At 41.4% G+C, this 26,425-nt stretch overlaps 1 protein-coding gene across 1 annotated transcript in view; it reads left to right on the forward strand.

The window, feature by feature from the left end:
* The window catches only part of LOC106586167 (G protein-activated inward rectifier potassium channel 1), a 37,255-nt gene extending 11,072 nt beyond the window's left edge, over positions 1-26,183 (forward strand). The window contains exon 3 of the mRNA XM_014173099.2: positions 23,011-26,183. Coding sequence (XP_014028574.1) covers positions 23,011-23,648 — 638 coding nt within the window. The 3' untranslated portion in view covers positions 23,649-26,183. The remainder of the gene's footprint in view (positions 1-23,010) is intronic.
* Positions 26,184-26,425: the final 242 nt, after the last annotated feature.

Genomic DNA, 26,425 nt, shown 5'->3' on the forward strand with positions numbered 1-26,425 from the left:
TACTTTTTTGGCCTAAAAGCAAACAATTTTGAGTCATTGTGTGTCTCTTTTCAATTCTATTTTAATTGTTGTAATTAGTTATACATTTTATACACAACCTTCACATACTGTATTATGAATACTATGCCCTTTTGAATATTGAAACTAAAATAAGCAGAGGAGTTTCTTACACAAAGAATAGCAGCAGCATAATAAATTCAGAGGAATTGATATATTTCATGTAGCAGATCAGCCAAGTAGTTGGGAGTGTGCATTGGTCTGTTTTTTATCATTCACTACAGCAATAGAAAAGGAAACGCACAACTCTCTGCTTAAACAGGTATAACAGCATAAGATAAATTAGTCACTCCAGCCTAGGGACTACAGTTTGTGTGCGGTGCCAGGGGTGGCGTAGCATAGGTAAACAGTGGCAGAATGGAGCTTGCGATAAGGCACACAGCTGTGAAAGGACAGACAGGCCCCTGGAGAAAGTGACCATAATTCATTCTGAATAATTACACTCAGAGCGTGTCCCGTGCTGTTCCCCCGCTCTCCATTCAGCCCGCACTCCAGCACTCTGCAGTTTCAAAGGGTTAATGTGGGTTCAGCCGAGGAAGTCAGCCTTCTGAGCAAGTGAGAGCAGGAGTCTCCAATTAAATCTAATGTGCCCAGGGATCAGAGCACGGAAGAGTCACGGCCCTCCCCACGGAGAGGAACCTGTGTCGCCAGGGCGCTCTGATAAGACATCTTTAATAGCTTCCTGTTCTCCGGTGAGTTAGTGTTTTTCATTCATTTGTTTCATTTAACTTCATTAACGGTGGCTCTTTCACTACATGCCTCACGCATTTCATTGCATTTAGAAACTGCTTTGCATCTTTGTGTTTTTAATTACATGTTAATTGTGATTTAGTCACCAAATGCAGTGCTAGAATAGATTTTCTCAGTTTATACACACCAAACAAATGCTATAGTGTCAAATAAGGGTTCTTTGGCTTGTAACGATAGTGGAACCTTTTTTGGTGCTATATGGGACCTTTTTTTTGAAGGTTCTATAAAGAACTATGCTCATCAGGTTATTAATGGAACCTGTATTGTGCTATAAAAGAATCCTTTCCTAAGGTTCCATGAAGAACCATTAAAAGGTTCTACTGTATATAGTCCCAGTCGGTAATCACTAAATACATTTTCTTTTTAAATTCACATAATAATTAATTAATTCCCCTCGACCACGCCCACAAATTGGGGAAAAAAAACATTATTTCCTATTGAGCCCCATTGTAAGAGACAAGTTCATTGTAGATTTTTTGTTATACAGAAATAACAAAATATGCCGAAAAGCTGCTGTGTTGTTAAATGTATTATGTAGCCAGATCAAAAATACCAACCTACGGTTCGCAATGCTTCCATGTAGGGAAATAGAGCCTGCGAGAAGAGCCATCAGGCTATTCCCTGTGGGAGAGTGGGAAATGTGGGGATGCATTGTCCAAGTAGACTGCACGTAGCTATGTGTGTGGAAAACATTTAAATCACAGGTAATACATTTCACTTGTTTAGTACAGGCCGTTTGTAACTTCACTCACTACTTGGGGTCGCTGAGGAGAGAATTGAGAAGTACTGAATTAGTCAAGCATTCTCAACTGACAGGCCATGTGTGAGTCTTTCACAAGACACGGTCACTGGCCATAATAATATATACAATGTAATAGCCTGACATAACAGATTAGATAAACTGGAATGAAACTCTCACTCAGGGTTGCACAAAAGAGCTGTGAGCAAACCACACCCCAAAATATTAGAATGGCCCACCACCCCTAGATTTTAACCTCTCTTGGGTATGCGGGACGCGACCGTCCCACCTGCGGGACACACTATTCAACAGCCAGTGAAATAGCAGGGCGCCAAATTCAAAACAAATCTCATAATTCAGATTTCTCACGCATACAAGTATTATACACCATTTTATAGATAAGACTCTTGTTAATCCAACCACGTTGTCCAATTTCAAAAAGGCTTTACAGCGAAAGCAAAACATTACATTATGTTAGGACAGCGCCTAAAAAATAAAAGCCACACAGCCATTTTCCAACCAAGGAGAGGCGTCACAAAAACAGAAATACAGCTAAAATGAAGCACTAACCTTTGATGATCTTCATCAGATGGCACTCATAGGACCTCATGTTACACAATACATGTACGTTTTGCTCGATAAAGTTCATATTTATATCCAAAAACCCCATTTTACAGTAAGCTACTCCAAATGTAGGAAGCACAACAAAAAGTTCTATTTACGTTCGTAGAAACATGTCAAACGATGTATAGCATCAATCTTTAGGGCCTTTTTAACATAAAACTTAACTTCTCTAGGGCCAGTGGGACGATTTCGTCCCACCTACGTAACAGCCAGTGGAATCCCGTGGAGCGTTATTCAAATACCTTACAAATGCTATTACTTCAATTTCTCAAACATATGACTATTTTACACCATTTTAAAGACAAGACTCTCGTTAATCTAACCACACTGTCCGATTTCAAAAAGGCTTTACAACGAAAGCAAAACATTAGATTATGTCAGCAGAGTACCCAGCCAGAAATAATCAGACACCCATTTTTCAAGCTAGCATATAATGGCACATAAACCCAAACCACAGCTAAATGCAGCACTAACCTTTGATGATCTTCATCAGATGACACACCTAGGACATTATGTTATACAATACATGCATGTTTTGTTCAATCAAGTTCATATTTATATCAAAAAACAGCTTTTTACATTAGCATGTGACGTTCAGAACTAGCATACTTCCGGTGAATTTACTAAATTACTCTCGATAAACGTTCACAAAAACTTAAATTATTTTAAGAATTATAGATACAGAACTCCTCTATGCACTCGCTATGTCCGATTTTAAAATAGCTTTTCGGTGAAAGCACATTTTGCAATATTCTGAGTAGATAGCCCGGCATCACAGGGCTAGCTATTTAGACACCCAGCAAGTTTAGCACTCACCAAAGTCAGATTTACTATAAGAAAAATGTTATTACCTTTGCTGTTCTTCGTCAGAATGCACTCCCAGGACTTCTACTTCAATAACAAATGTTGGTTTGGTTCAAAATAATCCATAGTTATATTCAAATAGCGGCGTTTTGTTCGTGCGTTCAAGACACTATCCGAAGTGTAAATAAGGGTCACGCGCACGACGCATTTCGTGACAAAAAAAATTCTAAATATTCCATTACCGTACTTCGAAGCATGTCAACCGCTGTTTAAAATCCATTTTTATGCCATTTTTCTCTTTAAAAAGCGATAATATTCCGACCGGGAAAGCGTGTTTACGTTCAAAGAGAGAGAAAATAAAAGCATGGGATCCCCTCGTGCACGAGCCTGAGTCTCATAGTACTCTGACCGGCCACTATCCAAACGCGCTAATGTTTTTCAGCCAGGGGCTGCCTCGATATCATTCAGCTTTTTCCCGGGTTCTGAGAGCCTATGGGAGCCGTAGGAAGTGTCACGTTACAGCAAAGATCCTCAGTTTTCAATAAACAGAGCCAAGAAGAACAAGAACTTGTCAGAGAGGGCACTTCCTGTAAGGAATCTTCTCAGGTTTTTGCCTGCCATATGAGTTCTGTTATACTCACAGACACCATTCAAACAGTTTTAGAAACTTTAGGGTGTTTTCTATCCAAAGCCAATAATTATATGCATATTCTAGTTACTGGGCAGGAGTAGTAACCAGATTAAATCGGGTATGTTTTTTATCCGGCCGTGTCAATACTGCCCCCTAGCCCTAACAGGTTAAATAATATTCCAAACGGACGATTCCAATGTCTTGAAAAATGTAATGGAACACAGCTACCGCTCACGTGAACGCCTGCCCAAACTCATGTTCTTTCCTGAGTCAACAACTTCCAACTTCCTTTGTTCACTCTCTGTTCAGCAGAAGCCACAAACAACTTTCTAAGACTGTTGACATCTAGTGGAAGCCTTAGGAAGTGCAAAATGAACCCTAAGTCACTGTGTGTTAGATAGGCAATCACTTGAAAAAAACTACAAGCCTCAGATTTCCCACTTCCTGGTTGGATTTTTTCTCAGGTTTTTGCCTGCCATATGAGTTGTTATACTCACAGACATCATTCAAACGGTTTTAGAAACTTCAGAGTGTTTTCTATCCAAATCTACTAATAATATGCATATCCTACATTCTGGGTCTGGGTAGCAGGCAGTTTACTACGGGCACACTTTTCATCCGGACGTCAAAATTCTGCCCCCTACCCTAGAGAAGTTAATTATCACTTAAGAGTTTTTGGAACTGCAAAGAACCATTGAAGGGCTCAAAGGGTTCTTTGGGTCAGTATGGTTTCACATAGAACCATCACCCTTCCCAAACAACCATTGAGGAACCCTTTTTTGTTAGTGTGTAGTGTAGCACATGCACTCTGTAGTGTACATGTCTCATGTTGGATTTTTTTGTTCAGCTCAGTTCAGATACTTACTGTAATAGACTAAATCTAGATCTTGTTGAATTCCTCATGCACATGACCAGTTTGCATTAAGAGACTCCCACTGGGTGACAGCTTGCTTTGTCTAAAGTCCCACTGTGACAGAAAGTTTTGATTCAGACAATCAATCAAGTTTATTTATAAAGCTCTTTTTACATCAGCCAATGTCACAAAGTGTTATACAGAAACCCAGCCTAAAATCCCAAACGGCAAGCAATGCAGATGTAGAAGCACGGTGACTAGGAAAAACTCCCTAGAAAGACAGGAACCTAGGAAGAAACCTAGTGAGGAAACAGGCTCTGAGTAGTGGCCAGTCCTCTTCTGGCTGTGCCGGGTTGAGATTATAACAGTACATGGCCAAGATGTTCAAACGTTCATAGATGACCAGCAGGGTCAAATAATAATAATCACAGTGGTTGTAGACGGTGCAACAGGTCAGCACCTCGGGAATAAATGTCAGTCGACTTCATAGCCGAGCATTCAGAGTTAGAGAGAGCAGGTGAGTGAGTGAGTGAGTGAGTGAGTGAGTGAGTGAGTGAGTGAGTGAGTGAGAGTCTAAAACAGCAGGTCCGGACCAAGGTAGCACGTTCGGTGAACAGGTCAGGGTTCCATAGCCGCAGGCAGAACAGTTGAAACTGGAGCAGCTGCACGACCAGCTGGACTGGGACAGCCAGGAGTCATCAGGCCAGGTAGTCCTGAGGCATGGTCCCAGAGCTCAGGTCCTCCGGAAGGGGAGGGAGAGAATTAGAGGGAGCATACTTAATTCACACAGGACACCAGATAAGTAAGACAGGAGAAATACTACAGACATAAGACTGACAATAGCCCCCCAACACAAACTATTGCAGCATAAATACTGGAGGCTGAGACAGGAGGGGTCGGGAGACACTGTGGCCCCCGAACAGGGCCATCCAGGCAGGATATAACCCCACCCACTTTGCCAAAGCACAGCCCCCTCACCACTAGAGGGATATCGTCAAACCGCAAACTTACTACACTTAGACAAGGCTGAGTATAGCCCACAAAGATCTCCCCCACGGCACGAACCCGAGAGTGGCGCCAAACCCGGACAGGAAGATCACGTCAGTGACTCAACCCACTCAAATGACGCACCCCTCCTAGGGACGGGATGGAAGAGCATCAGTAAGCCAGTGACTCAGCCCCCGTAATAGGGTTAGAGGCAGAGAATCCCAGTGGCGAGAGGGGAACCTGCCAGTCAGAGACAGCAAGAGCGGTTCGTTGCTCCAGTGCCTTTCCGTTCACCTTCACACCCCTGGGCCATACTACACTCAATCATAGGACCTACTGAAGAGATGAGTCTTCATTAAAAACTTAAAGGTTGAGACCGAGTCTGCGTCTCTCACATGGATAGGCAGACCATTCCATAAAAATAGAGCTCTATAGGAGAAAGCCCTGCCTCCAGCTGTTTACTTGGAAATTCTAGGGACAATAAGGAGGCCTGCGTCTTGTGATCATAGCGTACGTGTAGGTATGTACGGCAGGACCAAATCGGAGAGATTGGTAGGAGCAAGCCCATGTAATGCTTTGAAGGTTAGTAGTAAAACCTTCAAAATCAGCCCTAGCCTTTACAGGAAACCAGTGTAGAGAGGCTAGCACTGAAGCACTGGAGACAACACACTAGAGAGCTTTACATTTCCTGACTATATAGTAATTTCACCAGGGATGAACTCCACATAATGGACATTTTGTTGAACAAGCTATGACATGGAGTATTCATTATCCCCTTCAGATGAACTGTGTTTGCTTCCCAAGGGAAAACAAGGTAATTGTGTCTTTGGGGATTTGTCAGGTCTCAGTTGAACTGTAATAAATCATGGGATGGAGGAAGGGGTGTGGCGGTTGCAGACCTGAGCTGAACTCATTTGGTGATGCCGCTACATCCAAAGTAACTTGTAATGGTCAGGCCATGATGTGTGGAACAGAGTCGTCATCACGCTACTTAGAGTTGGAAATAATTGTATCTTGCATGTGTTTTGGACTTAATATGCAAGTCTAAAACAAATGTATTGTGTATAGTAGTATTGCAAATGTTACTGGATATAGTGCCTACATAAAGTGTCACTTAGATTGTTGATAGAGGTATCATGTTGCGACTTTCACCATCCAGAACTAAATGGAACCAGACAAGGATCTTGGTTATATTAAATAATCACTAAGGAAGGATGGGTAGCCTAGAGCTTGGTCAAAACTGACTGAAGATTGTGGCTCCTCATTAACTGTCTGTTATCGCAAAGTAATAAAGGTTGTGCTCTGCTTTTATTTTTGTTGGTCACTGTGCAGTATTGATCGCTAGCGTCTGAGTGTCCCTGAAGTCCACGTTAATCGATCTCGGTCTAAACACACATAGCCACATTTACATTTTGTTCTTTGGAGTTTGGAGGCGCTTCTAGCAAGACAATCTTTGGGGGATGTCTGCTTTCTATTTCTGTCTTATTGACATGCTGTGGGGTACTGGATCTCACTCAACCCATAGTAAGAAAACACAAGCATAACTGAATATGCAATATCCCGTTTTGAACGACTCCCGGCTAGGGTTAAATAGAGGGAAGTGGGTTACTGAGATTTACTTCCCAAACCCACTCCCTTGTCCATTGTGTTATCCTGCTTCTCTTTATAGCAGCTTTTTGCCCATCCTCCCCATCTCCTATTCCTCACCCACCAACACACGTTTTTCCTTGATAATGTCAGTTTTTTTCCCCCTGCTTGTTAGTGGTCTTGCTGTTGTGTACAGCCTTATGTTCCTGCGCCTGGTCTGTCACCTCACCCTGTGTAGAGGCTTGGCAGGCGATGGCAATCTCCTCTCTCTCTCACAGCCCCTGCTCTGCTCCTCTCTGCTCTGCTGTTTACCTCCACACTGATGTTATTGCCTGAGCATTTTGGCTCCCTCAACACCCATCCCCCATAGCAGTACATTTCAACACCATTTTATTCTCAGCCAGTGAATTTCCTTCTCTGTGTTTTTCTTGCACACATTTTGCCTGGCGCATGTTGTACAGCACATGTGGAATAAACATCTGAGCTGAAAGCTCGAGACGCAACCTTAATTGATTAAATACTAAAACAGTATTACAACAGATTTAGATTCATCTACGAAGAATGAAAGGAAAAACCACATCCCTAAAAGCTACATTTTTTTTCCTTCTCAGCATACAGTATATTTTGATGGTGGTCACCATAGAAACAGATTTGTCTAACAGATCGGAATTGTTCCCATAATAGATGTATCCGTTTCATAATTTGATTTATTTTTCATCCTCAAATAGTCACCATGTGTTGTGTCCTTTCAGGCGTTTTGTTAAAAAAAGGGTGACCATTCAGTTGTTAGGAACCCAAAGTACTGTACTGGGCAGAGTATTGTTACTGTATGTCCTGTGAATTCAACTGTTCCTTCTCCATTAAAAGCCAGGTAGCAGATAATGGACCCTATCAGATATGTATGTAGTTGGTGCTGTACATTATTGAAAATACATGGGTTCTAATTATTTGTTAGTATACAATTTATGCTCCCCGCAAATAAAAACCACAAAGACTGATGGAAAGGCCCGAGCACAAGATCGGAATTTCTGTAGCCTACTGTACATGGTAAGCTGGCGCCTAACGAAAATGACCAACACTGACAATATTGATTCTAAATGTTATTTGTGTAACGACAATGAAATGTGAAATAGAAAATAAACTGCTAAAACTATTGATTTTGCATTAAATATAGCTAACCTTCAAATGGTACAGCTAACATAAGCTGGCTTTTATCTATCGTGATTGCTGGCAAACGAAATAGAAACGGACAATTATAGCTAAAGTACACTGAACAAAAATATAAAATGCACCATGTAATGTGTTTGTTTCATGAGCTGAAATAAAAAAATCCCTGAAATTTTCCATACGCACAAAAAGCTTGTTTCTCTCAAATTTTGGCCACAAATTTGTTTACATCCCTGTTAATGACCATTTATCCTTTGCCAAGATAATTCCTCCACCTGACAGATGTGGTATATCAATAAGTTGATTAAACAGCATGATCATTACACAGGTGCATCTTGTTCTGGGGACAATAAAAAGGCCACTTTAGAATGTGCAGTTTTGTCACACAACACAATGCCACAGATGTCTCAAGTTTTTAGGGAGTGTTCAATAGGCATGCTGACTGCAGGAATGTCCTCAGCTGTTGTCAGAGGGGTGCTGAGGAGTATTTCTGTCTGTAATAAAGCCTTTTATGGGGAAAAACTCCTTCTGATTGGCTAGGCCTGGCTCCCAAGTGGGTGGGACTATGCCCTCCAAGGCCCACCCATGGCTGCACCCCTGCCCAGTCATGTGAAATCCATAGATTGGGGCCTAATTCATTAATTTCAATTGACTGATGTCCTTATATGAACTAACTCAGTAAAACCTTTGAGATTGTTGTGTATATATTTTTGTTTAGTATAATATGTCGAAAATAGCAGTGATTCGTCGAAAGAAACCAGGTAGATCTTTTGTAATGATCAGCTTTATATAGCTTGCTAACAAAGCCAGTAAACTGCACAGGTTCAGGGCTTTATATAGCTGGTCGTGCTATCAGACAGTCCTGTGTTATCCTGTTTGGGGCGTTAGTACTTAACCCATTCATATACGCTAACCATCTTTAGCGTCTTGACTATAGTATCTTCTGGCCGGGGGAGTTAAGAGGCCCGACGCTCATTCTGAACATTAAAACGCGTCGCTTGCGGCATGGTTTTGGAAACATAAGGAACGTATCTTTCATATGAGATAAATAAATATATATTTTAAATAGCTACAATTACTACACACCTTTATAGTGTTAGGGTTCCCACAAAGCCATATTTCCATGTTACAGTGCTTGTTTACGAAAAAAACTAACGGCAGATAGCTAAATAGCACAGGTACACCTAGGAGTAACGTTAGTCCATTATTGGGCTCGTTAAGACGGTACTCATAGGCTTGTATATTACTATCAGCAGAGGCTATATGGCCCACATTGTGGACATCAAGCTATAATGACCAGCATTTAGCTACCAACAACTGGCAGACATGTTTTGCATTTCTTTAGTTTCATCAGTTATTTAGATGGAAGACGTTAACTTAATGCGCCATATAACGTTAGCATAGAGGTAGCAAGCTAGCTCTTTCGCTTACCCGGTTCACCTCCATGCTCACATAAGCCCATGATAATGCTCAGTGCTGCTGATTGAGATGCTTTAGAAGTCACATTGGTGGTAGGGACAGCATCCACCGAAGCACTCCTTCGATTGTTGACAGCAGTTGAAATTCTCAGGGATGAAATGTCCGCCTCATTCTCACAAATGTATCCCACTTCATAAAAAGTTTTAAATTGAATGGTCTAAAACTTTGACAAAAAAAAAAGATGATGGATAAAAATGCAATTGCTAGCTTGATTCTGTTACTGTTTTTTACGCTTACGGAGAAACCCACACGTATTCAAACTAGTTATGCGTTCGGAACCAAGTGGGAGCTGGGAATTTAGCAGTTGTGATGTCGTAAATACCAGTTGTGATGTCGTAAATACCAGTTGGATGCGTTTGTGCTTTGAACTAGTTGAGAAACGCTGATAGGCCAATGGCAGACAAGCTGCGTAAATCAGACTAAAAATACAGCTATCATGCTTGTAAACAAATCATAGTGTTCAGAAACCATCGGAAATTGATACTTTCTCAATTCCTGACTAGCAAGACAATTTATAAAGTCAAACGAACCGCCTGTAACTAGACATGGACGTTTCGAAGACGTGTTGTCTTCCAAGTGGGGGAATTGAATAGGTATCGCCAAGTATAGCTCGGTCTAAAATTCTCTGTGCTATGCTTTAAACTACCTACTGTGTAATGGCTGTATGGAAGCGTTCACATATCACCACCATTTCTAAGTGTAGTTTAGGGTGAGCATGTGTAGCGTGGTTCGTTCTGCGTTGTGTACTTTTAATCAGGACACTGCCACAACTGGAATTATGATGGTTGAATCATGTTTATTGGTCCTGCACACGAAGAGACAACACACAATATGTTAGCCCTCGGTGCAGTCACAGCTCTCGGGCACCTTGCTAGCTGAAGGTCCGGCCAAAAGAGAACGATAAAAGGGTCCGTAAGTACGGATAACCCGCGATGGACCAAACCAAAATATACAAACTTTTACAATTAGGTGTATTTACAATATAGATATCAAAAAATGTTTGTACACCGAAAAATAACATTAACTATGCTGCTGTAATTAAATAAAGAAAACACATTGAATTATTATTATTGTTATTAACTTATTAACATCCCCTCTTGACCTGGCCTACTTGAACTGTCCTTGCGTGCAACTTGGTGCATAATCTAGGGGAACAACATCACTCTACTACACATGGATTTGTATTTCCCAAATGTGTGACACAGACCATAGGACGTTATGGGGTTGTTTCCAAAGTTGAGAGCTGATTTGGAGAAAACCTCAAACCCAACTTTAAGAACCACATTACAATATTATAAACGTTGATTTAAGAGTTTGTTAACATTTGGGAATGTTTTCTTGGGGTGATCAAAGTTACTATTATATGTGTTTTTGGCATTGAGAAATAGGTGCTACACTCTTTAAAGAGGGCATCTATTGGATGCCGATTCCCTCTGTCAGTTTGCTTCTCCATACTGCTCTAGCTTAGTGCATCTCTTTAATAAAAAAGTAGTCAAGCAGGGATGTATTCTTCTGCTTTCCAGCAACAACCTTCAACATGATGAATTGGTATTTAATTGTTGCCGCTCACTGTTTTGTAAATATTAAAGCATTCGTATGTTAATGTCATTTATTCCCAAAATGATCTGAACAGTGCTCCGATACAAGGACAAGAGGGTTGAGTCGTGATTCTCTATTCACGGTCCAGATTCCCATTCTTGCTTCTGCTAGCGTTTTTTTCTCATACAAAACACTTCAGTTGCCTCTAAAGCCCTGCTACTATGTCAGGGGACTGTGCTGACAGCCATATACTGGTGAGTGAGGGTGGGTGGATGAGTGCGTGCGTGTGTGTGTGTGTGTGTGTGTGTGTGTGGCTGTGTGCATGTGTGTGTTTGTGAGAGGTTGTCTTACATCTGCAGATCCTTGTCTGTGATATAATTTAGAGGTCGGGGAGGACTCCTTACGCCCACCTTTCTCTCACTGACTTGGGCTGTGGGTGTCGAAGTGCAGAAACATGCTAATCTGAATAACAAACAATCCTCTATTTGCATAAATATGACAATTCGTAGCACCATTTGCATTTCATCGTTTTCCCCAAAAATGCAGGTTGTTGTGGGTGTTTTGTAAAACAAGCTCAGAAAAGCACTTTTTGTCTTTCTGAAGTCAAATTATGTGTATGGATTTTTTGATATGTAAGAACTGGGAGAATGAAACAGGTATCTATCTACAGCCAGGATGCAGGACTCTGGTCCCCGAGGTCTGGGGACAATGGAGTTGTGCACCCCTGATATCCAGCATATGACTGAGCCATGCAGCAAACAGAAAACAGCTCCTGTGGCTTCTATATTCTGGATAAGCTTATGTTAGAGACTCTGCTCCATGAATGCCAGTAAGCTTAGTGAGCCACCATCAAGCAGAAACTACTGGCAAGCTTTCTGCTAGTCCACTTTCCATTCTCGGCACCCAAAGAATCCGTTTTATCTCCCTGTCACTTTAGTGACTTGGCTGCTGTTCAACTTTGTTATATGACAAAAGCTAACTCAGTATTATCCAGCAGGACTGCATCTATTCCTCTGACACTTTGATAGACTCCCAAACACACAACCTCAGAGAGATCAACGTCCTCTGCCCTTCATACTCTCTCAATAGCAACACATTATTGCATCAGAAAGATACCGTATATTCAATTTGAAGAGCAACATTCCCCTGGCTTCTTGTAGATTCACCAATTGGAAAAAGAAGGGAGTTTTAGTGGGTTTTTTTCACAGCTCCGTTTTCTTGCCTAATAATCTTAGATATGAAAACAGTACTGTGTTTTGCAGGACTTTTCACGTTTCAAATCCAGTCTGGAATTATAACAGTCCCTGGAATTATCGCCCTCTAATTTCACCATCTAATTAAAGGTCAATATTCTTTACATTAATGAATAATCTTGCAGTAACATTGATGGGGCCATATCCAATTTATACAGAGAAGGCATTACTGGGGTAGGTGTAGCTGGGTTTCTCAACTCCACAATATGTACAGTACATCTTGGTGGAGTTGGGTTGAGACGACTGGGGGCGGAGTGTACCTCGGAGGTACACAGCACGGGTTTAAGAAATTACTTCTTTACAAGTATTGACTGACAGCGACTCGATGTAGTAGGAGGTTCAGTCCGCCCAAAGTCGTCCGCTCTCAACTCCATTGATGTGATGTACATTGTGGAGTTGAGAAAAACTTGGCTAGGGTAGGTGTAAAGTGATATTACCCAATATGCTGAGATGGCTCTAAAACAAGCTGACCCTACCATTGGTATATTTCTTTGGGACTTTGAAGAAGTGTTTGGACTTGGGACAGACGGTCTATCCAGCAGTGCACATTACAGGGTATAAATTGGAAAATCAAAGAGAGGTCTGTACACAGAGCACAGTCGGTGTCCGTGAGGATGAAAGAGCAAGACAGATGGTAATAGAGATGTATGAGAATAAAGGAACCTTTCAATGTGCTTATTAAAGATGCTATTTGTAATATGAGATCACATCACTGATAAGTCAATATAAGGTTTGACCAAAACAAACACACTTTGAGGAGAAGTGATGTGCTGGGACAGATCAGGGGCATACAGGCAATCAAACCAGGTCAGAGTGGTCAGGAACTAGAGACGTGATGCATCATCCAGTACTGAGTGATATAACCAGTGGTTTTAAGGATGTTTGTTTCGCTTGGGATGGTCAAAGACAATAAATATACTTTTGTGTTGGATATTGTATGTACGCCACATTTGCCTCGAGTTGGACTCAAAGGTGACGATCCAAATAGCCTTTATATAGTGTGTTTATGCTCACGTATCGTTGGTAGATTTGGTTTCCATAGAAACACGCAGTTCCAGGTAGGTATGACGATTACGTAAGGTTTTATTAAAACAAAAACAACCACACTTGTTTTCTATACAGATGTAGCACAATTTCTGATGTTTTTCTTGTCATTGTTACAATTGCTTTCTCTACTCTTCTAAAGCTCACAATAAAAATGTTTTGCAGTGTTTAATTGTACTCATATCACCTCCCTGTTTCCAAATGGTTATGATAGCAATTTGTCTGTAATTGTTTCTTTTTCCCAACGGAAGGGAAATCACAGAGCAGCCTCTTCACTGAGATTGTTGATGACTTTTAGTATATGGATGCAGGAAGGTACCTACTTACACAACACCAAATTACCTTCTTGTGATACTGTCGATGGTGCTTTTACACAATAGCTAGGCTCTCCTCCAATATGAAGCCACTCAATAGGATGCAGGTTAGAAAACAGAGAGTTACCCAACAGTGAATCATCCCAAGTTCGATTATCTGATCTGAGATAAGCAGTGTGATTATCCTTATTGTGTGCCAATCACTATAGATTACTGAGTATTATTATGTTACAGAATAAATGGAGGAAACATAATTATTTATTTGTGGCTTCAATAACTCCTGTCACACCCTCCGGGCCAGTTCCGTTGAACTTTATCACAATATTTTAATATCCTCTACTGATTATGTTCCATTAAGTGGTGTGTTATATTGATTTTTAATATGTTCTGTGTCTCTGGCAGTCTTTGGGATGTGACTTTTAGCTTACAGTGTTGTTGACTAATATAGCAGAGAGGCTCAGTTGGTTGAGCATGGTGCTTCCTATGCCAGGGTTGTGGGTTCAATTCCCGCTGGGTCCACACACATGTAAATGTATGCACTCATTGATGTAAGTCGCCTTGACAAAAAATGTCTGCTAAATGGCATATGTTATTATATTAGAAGAAAAGTGTCATATCTGGATAATGTAGGCAAGCTGTTATTGGTGGTAAAATTATGCAGGAATAACTGAGGGTTCAAGCAAAATACCAGTGTTGAAGAAGCATGTTTTGGCATGTCTACACAAATGCTAGAGGGTTGAGCTTATATGTGACTGACTGGCTCGATTCGGTCTTGTGTAGCAAAATTTGAAATTGTGTTTTTTACGTTGGATAAAAGTAGAGACTCGGAGCTAGAAAATCATACATTTAATCTAGTGTGCCAGAGTGTGCTCTGGGTGTTCGTAAATTCAGAGCTTTGTCAGATTGGCCGTTCGTAAATTCAGAGCGTTTCAGTCTCGGAGTGTCCAGAAGGCACACTGGACGCTCTGGCCAAAAAGTAGGGTTGATTCAAGCGTTCTGACCTAACAACAGCAGTCAAGCACCCAAACTAACTGGCTAACGTTGGCTAGCTTGCTAACTACTTCCAGACACAAATGAGAGAACAGCTCACTCTGACCATTTTGCTCGCCCTAGCAGAGCTGCTTAGGCTGTTTTTATGTTATCTTGAGCTTTGGTGACTGCAACTGTGCTGCTTGCAACAATTTAATTATGTTTTTTTGCCAACGTTTACTGACGCCGGCCCTATTCAACGGGTATTGAGTGTTTGTAAATTCGTCAGTTATTCTGTGCTCTGGCACACTCAGACGAGAGTGCTCTGAAATCGGAGTAGATAGCCAGAGCGAATTTACCAGCTACGTCTATCGACAGTTGTCGCAGTGACATCATAAACATTCTATTGAAATAGTTATTTGCATAGCGGAGTCTTTTGTTTAGACATATAACTAGCTAGCTAAACAATTAATTATAATCCCAACTCCTAATGTTACTACCCTGCATGAATCTGCAGGTAGCTAACCAACCAGGTTCAATGTTAGTTAGCTAAGATTAGGCTATAACTAGCAATGCAAATGGCTGAGATACGAATAATATTATTACACATATCATACACGTAACCTTAGCTAGCCAGCCAGCCAGCTAACATTAGCTAGCTAGCTAACAGTACACTTTAACTTGAAATGAAAACGACTTTCTGACAAAATTAGAAACGTGTAATATCTGAAAATGTAGCAAGCTAGACTCCCTTACTTGTATACATGGATGTATGCTTCTCTCTCTCTGTCACGGATGCCATGGTTGCCATTCATTTCAAGATGTAATCCGGAGACAGGTGTTTTACAACAGCCTTCTGTGTGTTCTCTTTTCGACTCCATATGCATATTTGTAATCAAACGCCAGAATTTTCTCCATCTACCTAAGCTATCATAACTCAGTCCTCCAGAAAGTGGAGCGCAACTCTTATGCAGTTCTACTACGTGATATCTTAAAAAAAAAACGTGTTCAAAAGGATTACCTACACATACTGACCAGCTCATATTATAGACAGAAGCGTGCTACATTATCTCAGCCAATCATGGCTAACGGGAAGGTTGCTGACTTTTTCTGTGGCTAAACCAACTAGGCTCGTAATTTAACAATTTTAGTCATATTTACAAATGGCATACAAGTTTGTTATTAATGCACATGAAAGTTCACATGTTCCAGAAGGCATTTCTGCCAAAAAAACGCATTTTGATAAAAAAAAATAAAGTTTACATTCAAATGGCTCTCCTGTGAAGTGGTTTCCTGAAATGAGTCAGGCTGCACACACAGTTCTGATCATCTTGTAATCTTTACAAATATGTAGAATTAGTTTAGATTTAGAATGGCCCATTATCAAATGGGCAAGAACAAGGGCAGGGGAAAAAAAGACATCGGTATAACTCAAAAAGCGAATGGAGGCCTCTTTCCCGCCCGTAGGCTACTCCGGTTATTTCACTCCATGCATCAACCACTGTTTGAGGAACATGCAGCCTCTCGCTGTGCGAAAAGTGATATTCCTCCCAAACTCTGTATGCCATGGGCTCTCCAACCAGCTACCCAGTGCTTAACTTGGGAAACCAAGTGAAATCTATCCGGATATACATCTATAGTAACATGTTTTCACAACGAAACATATTTAATTCAACTGTTGACAGCCCCTATCTCTGTGCGCTCGAGAAGGAATGAAGGAGAGAGAGGAGGAGATGAAAACGCATGGTGGTGAGATATTCTGTAGCTAAAAAGGTCAAGTGTCAGCCTATTAATTATGAAAATATTTAAAAAATGCCCTACTTTTCAAAATCAAATTCACTAAAATTGTAGGCTAAACTCTGTAAGCTGCCCTGCACAATCAATGAAAAAACATCGCCTAGGCCTATATGTTCTCTCCCAGACGAATGGATAGAAAGTTTAGAGCGCAGCATAAGGTAACCAGTCCATCCAGCATGCATAAAAATACAGTCCACACTCAAAGGCGGTTAATTTTGGAGTATAGGCTAGACCAATTATGTAGTACCAAAGACAGTTTAATTCCGATTTTGGGGGGCTTGTGCTCATACAGTTCAAGTCGGAAGTTTACATACACTTTAGCCAAATACATTTAAACTAAATTCCTGACATTTAATCATAGTAAAAATTCCCTGTCTTAGGTGAGTTAGGATCACCACTTCATTTTAAGAATGTGAAATGTCAGAATAATAGTAGAGAGAATGATCTATTTCAGCTTTTATTTCTTTCATCACATTCCCAGTGGGTCAGAAGTTTACATACACTCAATTAGTATTTGGTAGCATTGCCTTTTAAATTGTTTAATTTGGGTCAAACGTTTCGGGTAGCCTTCCACAAGCTTCCACAATAAGTTGGGTGAATTTTGGCCCATTCCTCGTGACAGAGCTGGTGTAACAGAGTCACGTTTGTAGGCCTCCTTGCTCGCACACGCTTTTTCAGTTCTGCCCACACATTTTCTATGGGTATGAGGTCAGGGCTTTGTGATGGCCACTCCAATACCTTGACTTTGTTGTCCTTAAGCCATTTTGCCACAACTTTGGAAGTATGCTTGGGGTCACTGTCCATTTGGAAGATCCATTAGCGACCAAGCTTTAACTTCCTGACTGATGTCTTGAGATGTTGCTTCAATATATCCACATCATTTTCCTGCCTCATGATGCAATCTATTTTGTGAAGTGCACCAGTCCCTCCTGCAGCAAAGCACCCCACAACATGATTCTGCCACCCCTGTGCTTCACGGTTAGGATGGGGTTCTTCAGCTTGCAAGCCCCTTTTTCATCCAAACATAATGATGGTCATTATGGCCAAATAGTTCTATTTTTGTTTCATCAGACCAGAGGACATTTCTCCAAAAAGTATGATCTTTGTGCAGTTGCAACCCGAAGTCTGGCTTTTTTATGGCGGTTTTGGAGCAGTGGCTTCTTTCTTGCTGAGCGGCCTTTCAGGTTATGTCGATATAGGACTCGTTTTACTGTGGATATAAATACTTTTGTACCTGTTTACTCCAGCATCTTCACAAGGTCCTTTGATGTTGTTCTGGGATTGATTTGCACTTTTCGCACCAAAGTATGTTCATCTCTAGGAGACAGAACGCATCTCCTTCCTGAGCGGTATGACGGCTGCGTGGTCCCATGGTGTTTATACTTGCGTACTATTGTTTGTACAGATGAACATGGTAACTTCAGGCATTTGTAAATTGCTCCCAAGGATGAACCAGACTTGTGGATGCCTACAATTTGTTTTCTGAGGTCTTGGCTGATTTCTTTTGATTTTCCCATGATGTCAAGCAAAGAGGCACTGAGTTTGAAGGTAGGCCTTGAAATACATCCACAGGCACCATTCCAATTGACTCAAATGATGTCAATTAGCCTATCAGAAGCTTCTAAAGCCATGACATCATGTTCTGGAATTTTCCAAGCTGTTTAAAGGCACAGTCAACTTAATGTATGTAAACTTCTGACCCACTGGAATTGTGATACAGTGAATTATAAGTGAAATAATCTCTCTGTAAACAATTGTTGGAAAAAAACATTTGTGTCATGCACAAAGTAGATGTCCTCACCAACTTGCCAAAACTATAGTTTGTTATCAAGAAATTTGTGGAGTGGTTGAAAACGAGTTTTAATGACTCCAACCTAAGTTTATGTAAACTTCCAACTTCAACTGTAGGCCTATGGGTATGCATAAGCTCTAACATGCATATAGGGTGTTTTGAATTAATCATCACCTTAGAAAGCACTGTCCATTTCGTTCTTTTAGGCTTTGAAACAACATCCACTAGGATCATGTATTCCACTCAGTTTCAACCTGTTGTTGAACTTCTTACTTCAAATTGATCAATCACAGTCCGGTGAGTTTTAAAAGGAAGATACTATTTAAATGATAAGTGTTTGATTTGATTTTCGAATCCATTTGCATCGATGGCAGAGTGGTTAGAGGGACGATAGAGCACTCGACACGAAAGCACTCAGAACTGCAGAGCGATGGGGCAGAAATAATACTCAGAATACCCTGACCGTACTCAATGTACCCTTGGGCACATCTGTGACTTGACTGTGACTGTTAAAAGCTGTTATCAGCGGTTATTGCATGGACCGTGGAAACAGTGGCAGAAACACAGATGATCATAGCTTCAATTAAAGATAAACAATACCTACTGTAACATGATCTTTCGTTTCTTTGAACGCTTATTAATTAATTCCTTAAGAGTTCTGATTCATTTATTGCGGCATGAACATTTTTAAACTATTAGGCTAGTAGTTAATATACAATGTGTGATATTTATATCAGGGCAACCACTCAGCTTCTAATGGACTTGAACAAGGCTCCAAGAACACAAGTGGTTCCAGTATTTTTATAGCTTGCGTACTTAGTTAAAAGGAAATGTAAGAAGTGGCTCAGTTCAATGTTCTGGACTGAAAAATGTTAAGATGTTGATCTCATCTCTGTTATAATTCGTTTTTGTTAATGAATTCATGAAATTAATTATGGGGCGGCTGTGTAAAATACTGCCTTCCGTAGCCATGTTTTCCTAGACATCCAAATGTACAAAAGGTTGTTGCATGGAGCTCTGCTCAGGGTGAATTGATACAATGCAAAGTAATCAGATCATGTAACAGTAATTACGATAGCATCTGCCGAATAACAGGGACGAGAGGGTTATCCTGAAGATGAACCCGTAGCTTTATGTAAAACAAATTCATGTTGCGGCTCATTAATTCAAACCTCATCATTCAACCCTCATTATATTCATTTGTTTACGGGGATATGAGTGGATTGTTTATTAAGCATTCATGATGCCTGGTGCTCATGATCGAGTATATCTTAAATCTATGGAACTGAACCTTTAAACTTTAAACTTTCCTTCACTGAGCCTTGATGGCAGCATGGCTGACCACACTGAGCTTGCTAAAAGATTATAGCAGAAACCTGTCTCATATGACCTATCTTATCTACACCACATGGCCAAAAGTATCTAATTCCAAAATCATGGGCATTAATATGGATTTGGTCCTCCCTTTGCTGCAAAAACAGCCTCCACTCTTCTGGGAAGGCTTTCCACTAGATGTTGGAACATTGCTGCGGAGACTTGCTTCCATTCAGCCACGAGCATTAGTGAGGTCGGCCACTGATGTAGGGCGATTAGGCCTGGCTCGCAGTCGGCTTTCCAATTCATCCCAAGGGTGTTCGGTGGGGTTGAGGTCAGACCTCTGTGCAGGCCAGTCAAGTTCTTCCACACCGATCTCGACAAACCATTTCTATATGGACCTCACTTTGTGCACGAGGGCATTGTCATGCTGAAGCAAGAAAGGGCCTTCCCCAAAGTGTTGCCACAAAGTTGGAAGTACAGAACGGTCTAGAATGTCAGTGTATGCAGTAGCATTAAGATTTCTCTTCACTGTAACTAAGGGGCCTAGCCCGAACCATGAAAAACAGCCCCAAACCATTATACCTCCTCCACCAAACTTTACAGTTGGCACCATGCATTTGGGCAGGTAGCATTCTCCTGGCATCTGCCAAACCCAGATTCGTCTGTCAGACTGCCAGATGGTGAAGCGTGATTCAACACTCAAATCAAATCAAAACACATTTATTTATATAGCCCTTCTTACATCAGCTGATATCTCAAAGTGCTGTACAGAAACCCAGCCTAAAACCCCAAACAGCAAGCAATGCAGGTGTAGAAGCACGGTGGCTAGGAAAAACTCCCTAGAAAGGCAAAAACCTAGGAAGAAACCTAGAGAGGAACCAGACTATGAGGGGTGGCCAGTCCTCTTCTGGCTGTGCTGGGTGTAGATTATAACAGAACATGGCCAAGATGTTCAAATGTTCATAAATGACCAGTATGGTCAAATAATAATAATCACAGTAGTTGTCGAGGGTGCAACAAGTCAGCACCTCAAGAGTAAATGTTAGTTGGCTTTTCATAGCCGATCATTGAGAGTATCTCTACCGATCCTGCTGTCTCTAGAGAGTTAAAAACAGCAGGTCTGGGACAGGTAGCACGTCCAGTGAACAGGTCAGGGTTCCATAGCCGCAGGCAGAACAGTTGAAACTGGAGCAGCAGACCGGCCAGGTGGACTGGGGACAGCAAGGAGTCATCATGCCAGGTAGTCCTGAAGAATGGTCCTAGGGCTCAGGTCCTCCGAGAGAGAGAAAGAAAGAAAGAGAGAGAATTAGAGAGAGCATACTTAAATTCACACAGGACACCGGATAAGACAGGAGAAATACTCCAGATATAACAGACTGACCCTAGCCCCCCGACACATAAACTACTGCAGCATAAATACTGGAGGCTGAGACAGGAGGGGTCAGGAGACACTGTGGCCCAATCCGATGATACCCCCGGACAGGGCCAAACAGGCAGGATATAACCCCATCCACTCTGCCAAAGCACAGCCCCCACACCACTAGAGGGATATCTTCAACCACCAACTTACCATCCTGAGACAAGGCCGAGTATAGCCCACAAAGATCTCCGCCACGGCACAACCCAAGGAGGGGCGCCAACCCAGACAGGAAGACCACGTCAGTGACTCAACCCACTCAAGTGACGCACCCATCCTAGGGACGGCATGGAAGAGCACCAGTAAGCCAGTGACTCAGCCCCTGTAATAGGGTTAGAGGCAGAGAATCCCAGTGGAGAGAGGGGAACCAGCCAGGCAGAGACAGCAAGAGCGGCTCACTCCACTGTTCCAGAGTCCAATGGAGGCGAGCTTTACACCACGCGAGCTTTACACCACAATGGCGGCTGTGTGCGGCTGCTCAGCCATGGAAACCCATTTCATGAAGCTCCCGATGAACAGTTATTGTGCTACGTTGCTAACAGAGGCAGATTGGAACTCGGTACTGAGTGTTGCAACCGAGGACTGACGATTTTTACACGCTACGCGCTATAGCACTCGTGGTCCCGTTCTATGTTCTATGAGCTTGTGTGGCCTACCACTTCGCGGGTGAGCCGTTGTTGCTCCTAGATGTTTCCACTTCACAATAACAGCACTTACAGTTGACCTGGGCAGCTCTAGCAGGGCAGAAATTGGCTGAAATAGCCGAATCCACACATTTGAAGGGGTGTCCACATAGTTGAATTTTGGAATTTGAAGTCTCATGAATGGTAATACATCTTTTAACTTCCCAAAGAGATATGAGTTGTCAGGAAAGTCCATTGGACCCATTGCACCCTTGTCTTTGCTAAGCTTCCTGTGGTCCAGCACTTAGATAGAAGACATCTACTCATTTCGGGAAACTGTTTTAAAGTGTCAACACGATTCACTGCCTCTGAAATAGCAATTGTTTCCCTGTCAATGAAAGGCAAAATGAAAACAGTCTTTTAGGAATAAAGATGTAGAGTCATTTTAATGTTGTACTCCGCCAAAGACAATGAATCCCGCTCGGGTGCACTGTACTGTATGCATTATGTATTAGATGAATGCTTGTAGTTGCTTATTTTCAGGCTCCCGGTATTGCTGCTCAAACATGAATGAGAGCAAGAAGATACGCGTTACAAATGTGCATAAAAGTGACACCTTTAGTAGTGCATCATTTTAGCACTAATATAGCGAATGACCAATAACAGATGATGACCAATTAAGAAATTGGGTTGTGTGTTTTTTAAATTACGTTAGAGTTATTGGGGAGAAAGAATGGTTTAGTTATTTCCTTGTCAGACAGGAGAAAATATCTGAAAGCAAACATTGTTATATGGGAGTGCTTTTCATCTAATAAGTCATTACTGGATGTCCTCTAGGCCAATACTGAGTCAGCTATTCTCTGCTTCTTTCTCAAATTACTGAGGAATTAGTGTTGTATGGATCCTGAGCATCAAATAAGTGTTATTTTGTAGGAAAAGTCCTCTGTTATACGTACTAATTAATCAAGTTCATTTTGTGAGTGATATTGTTTGTTGAATGAAAACAATCTTTTATGAACACTTAATTGGCACTGCGCCAGGCATGTAATTGAGTAAGGGTTGCTCTTTGATTCTGAAGTGTTTGTTTAATGCTGTGCTAGTCAGATATTTCATCTCCACAGTGTTAGCCTTGTGTGCCTTGTGCACAGACAATCTGACATAATTCTCTGCATAGAGTCGAAGTCATCAAGTTCATTTCCTGCAATAATGATAATCAGTCCAATTAACCATGATCTTTTTGTTTCCCTGTTTTGTCTGTGTTTGACAGGGATGACTTGCCAAGCGAGGACTTCTTACACTGAGGACGAGGTTCTATGGGGACATCGTTTCTTCCCAGTCATCTCCCTGGAGGAGGGGTTCTTCAAGGTGGACTACTCCCAGTTCCACGCCACGTTTGAGGTCAACACTCCCCCATACAGCGTGAAGGAGCAGGAGGAAAACCTGCTCATGTCCTCTCCACTCATGGCCCCGTCCCTGTGCAACAGCGGCGAGGGAGGGAAGAACAGCTCCATGGACTGCCTGGAGAACCTGGAGGACAAGGAGAGCACCACCACCAAGCTGCCGTCCAAGCTGCAGAAGATGCAAGGGGGCGGCTGCGGACGGGACGGGCTGCCCATGCCTAGGAAGCTGCTGAGGATGAGCTCCACCACTTCGGAGATGATCTACCCCGGGAGCATGGGGGAGCTGCCCATGAAGCTGCAGCGCATCAGCTCCGTCCCCGGCGTCTCCGATGAGAAACAGATGAACAAGATGGTCTCCAAGATCAGCTCCGATCCCATCAGCCAATCCGTGGCAGACTTGCCCCCCAAGCTGCTAAGGATGCAGGGGGGAGGGGGGGTAGGGGGCCGAATGGACGGACACCTGCCCCCGAAACTCAGAAAGATGAATTCCGACCGTTTCACGTAGAATGGGCAACCCGTTTTAACTTATTACACCCCTACCCTTATTCCAACCCTTGTATTATTTCAGATTTATTAAAAGACATGATTCTTATACTCAAGAAAATGTAGTGTATAAATTCGTACAGATATACCTTATATAAAGGGGGGTGATGGAATACAGAACATTTGTTCCAGGATGGAAGCATACGTGCTATGATGAAAGACCTCTGATTTTTTCAGGACAATGTATGATTAGCACAATCTGGCATGTACAATACACTAACCGCATGCAAAACAGATTCGCTCTAATTTCTGGCATGACATTTACTGCTGTGTTATTTTACAGAGATGATTTGAACAGTGACATTACTTACAATGGGTCCGAACATTTGCACAAAGCCATATGGTTTACAAAATGGAAAACCTATATTACATGGGTCTAATTTACGGCAGAGAAGGCTACATACATTTGATTTGAGTTGGCTGCTTTTGTTGTTTAATGTAAAATTGTGTGGCAACATTCTGTTAAATGCATGCTACTATTATTGTCTTAGCTAGACAAAGGTAATAGACACAGATGTTTAGCCTTTACTATATTACCTTGTTTCCATTTCCACGTTTGTTCACGGCGGTATTTTTGGTATTTCATGTATAGGAGGATATCTTACCATGTGAGATTTTACAAATGTCTTAGTTCAGCAAGCATACTGTATGTTGCTGGACGATGCAATCTATATTTGCAAATGCATGGTCCACATCATATGACAGATTGGAACTGGGCACAATCTTATTAAGCAACGTGAACTTACTTTTCAAGGTAACGCTTATGTTGAAAGGGCCAATACTACCGCCTTATAAGCACAACATAACCATTACACAACACACAGTACACTATTAAAGGCACTATTCATGGCAGTAAGCATTTATGGCATTTCAGGCAAATGTCCTGAGCAGTACTGTCCAATGCCTCTTTTACATGGAAGTAAAACAACTGAACACATGGTCATGTATGCCTTCTCAAACAGTCGTTTTGAAGTTCAAATGATTATTTATTCGACATTTCATTTCAAACATGTGCACCAAAATTTCGAGTTAACTGTCACCGCATAGATATAGATTTAGAGGTGGACCTATATTTAGGAAAAAGTAACCACCTTTGTCTTAAGAGTCTATTATGCTCCCTCTTTAAAGCAATAATGTTATTATTAATGACTATAATCTTTATATACCCACAGGGTCTGCAGCAGCCCCATTACCAGTATATTTACTGAATCAATGCCATGGAACCTGGTCCTACTAAAACCATCAATGACATTGTATGATACTCAAACTCTTCAGGAATAAAGATCTAAGAGCAATTCTTGACACGTTGATTTAATGGGACACGGGTAGCTTGCTTTTTGCAGACACTGTCAAACAAATAAAAAAAGGCTTGTGTAGAAGACCAAAATGTATTAAAAAGGCCCAGTTGTTATGGGATATTACATAATATGTTACAATATCTATTGAATGTACTATATGAATAAGTTTGATTGGGCTTTATAGAGTTACCTAAAGTAGTTTATTATATAATTCAATGCAGTATCATATCAAGCTTGCTGTTAGTTAATTCTATTCTCTATCCAGAGATAAGCCTTTGTTCAGAATCTTAATAAGCTATTTATAATATATGAGATAGATATGAATATGAGAGCTCCTGATGCCATTATCCTCAGTGGATCTGGAGTAGAGTCTAAATCCTCATTATGCCCCTTAAATCAGCACTTACCGCTACTGAGCCAATTTCACTTTATCACCAAGGAGATCTTTGCAGCCGGTTGCCATTTGCCTTTATCATCTGCCCTGAGAACGGCGGTGTCGCTGAGATCTCTATCCATTAAAGGTTTCATAACCGCACCCCCACAGAAAAACTGCACCCACACTGCATTCATTGACTTATGTGAACTTTGAAGACGTCGAATCTTTGTCATATGTTCTATATCCCCCATAATTCCTGGAACAAGACAGGGAATAACAGAAACTCTGACTTGCGATGCTGCTCAGACGTGTTGGTTGAATTAGAATTAGCAGAGCAGTTTCATTGAATTCAATTCCAGGGCTCTGCTGATGTGGCTCTCTTTGTTTCATTGGCTGTCGAGGGTTTTATAAAGTGTAAGGGAACTTCACCACAATAAAAGGCAAAAATGCATGTTGATATCTGAAGAGTTAAACATGTGAAGGAGTTATGAAAATGTTCATGCTTTTTCATACTAATATCCAGGAAAGTGAGGCTGCCTATTGCAAGGGAACTGCAGTCATTGGCAGGTGATTAGGCAAATAAATTCCATTTAGAGCTGGCTAGTCACTTAAAATGACTCAATTCTCCGTTTGCGTCCATCAGCGGTTCCATAGAATCCAAACGGTTCTAAAATAAACACCCTCTCTCCATCGATTTGTTTTCTAAATAACAGAAATGTTCTTCCATTCAGCAATTTGCAATTATAATGCCACTTTGTTTTCATATCACGACAACAGTGGCACTGAGTTAAATATTAAATGCTAAATATAGCCTGTTGACTTACGACACTGACTGTTTGCGCCTCTCTCTCTCTCTCTCTCTCTCTGACTCTCTCACTCTCTCTCGGTGAGTGACAGCCGAGAAGACACTTTAGGAATTCTACATTTAAATCATCTGCAACAGAGTTATGTTGTCCCTAAATAGCTTTATGGAGTAGTTGGTTTATGTCTGACACATCTTAGATTCAATTATAGGAAAGTGATTCCATCATCATCAAATTCAATTAGGGACGTACCGTACAGAGA

This window comes from Salmo salar, chromosome ssa25 (genome assembly GCF_905237065.1).
Source record: "Salmo salar chromosome ssa25, Ssal_v3.1, whole genome shotgun sequence".
Taxonomy (NCBI): Eukaryota; Metazoa; Chordata; class Actinopteri; order Salmoniformes; family Salmonidae; genus Salmo; species Salmo salar.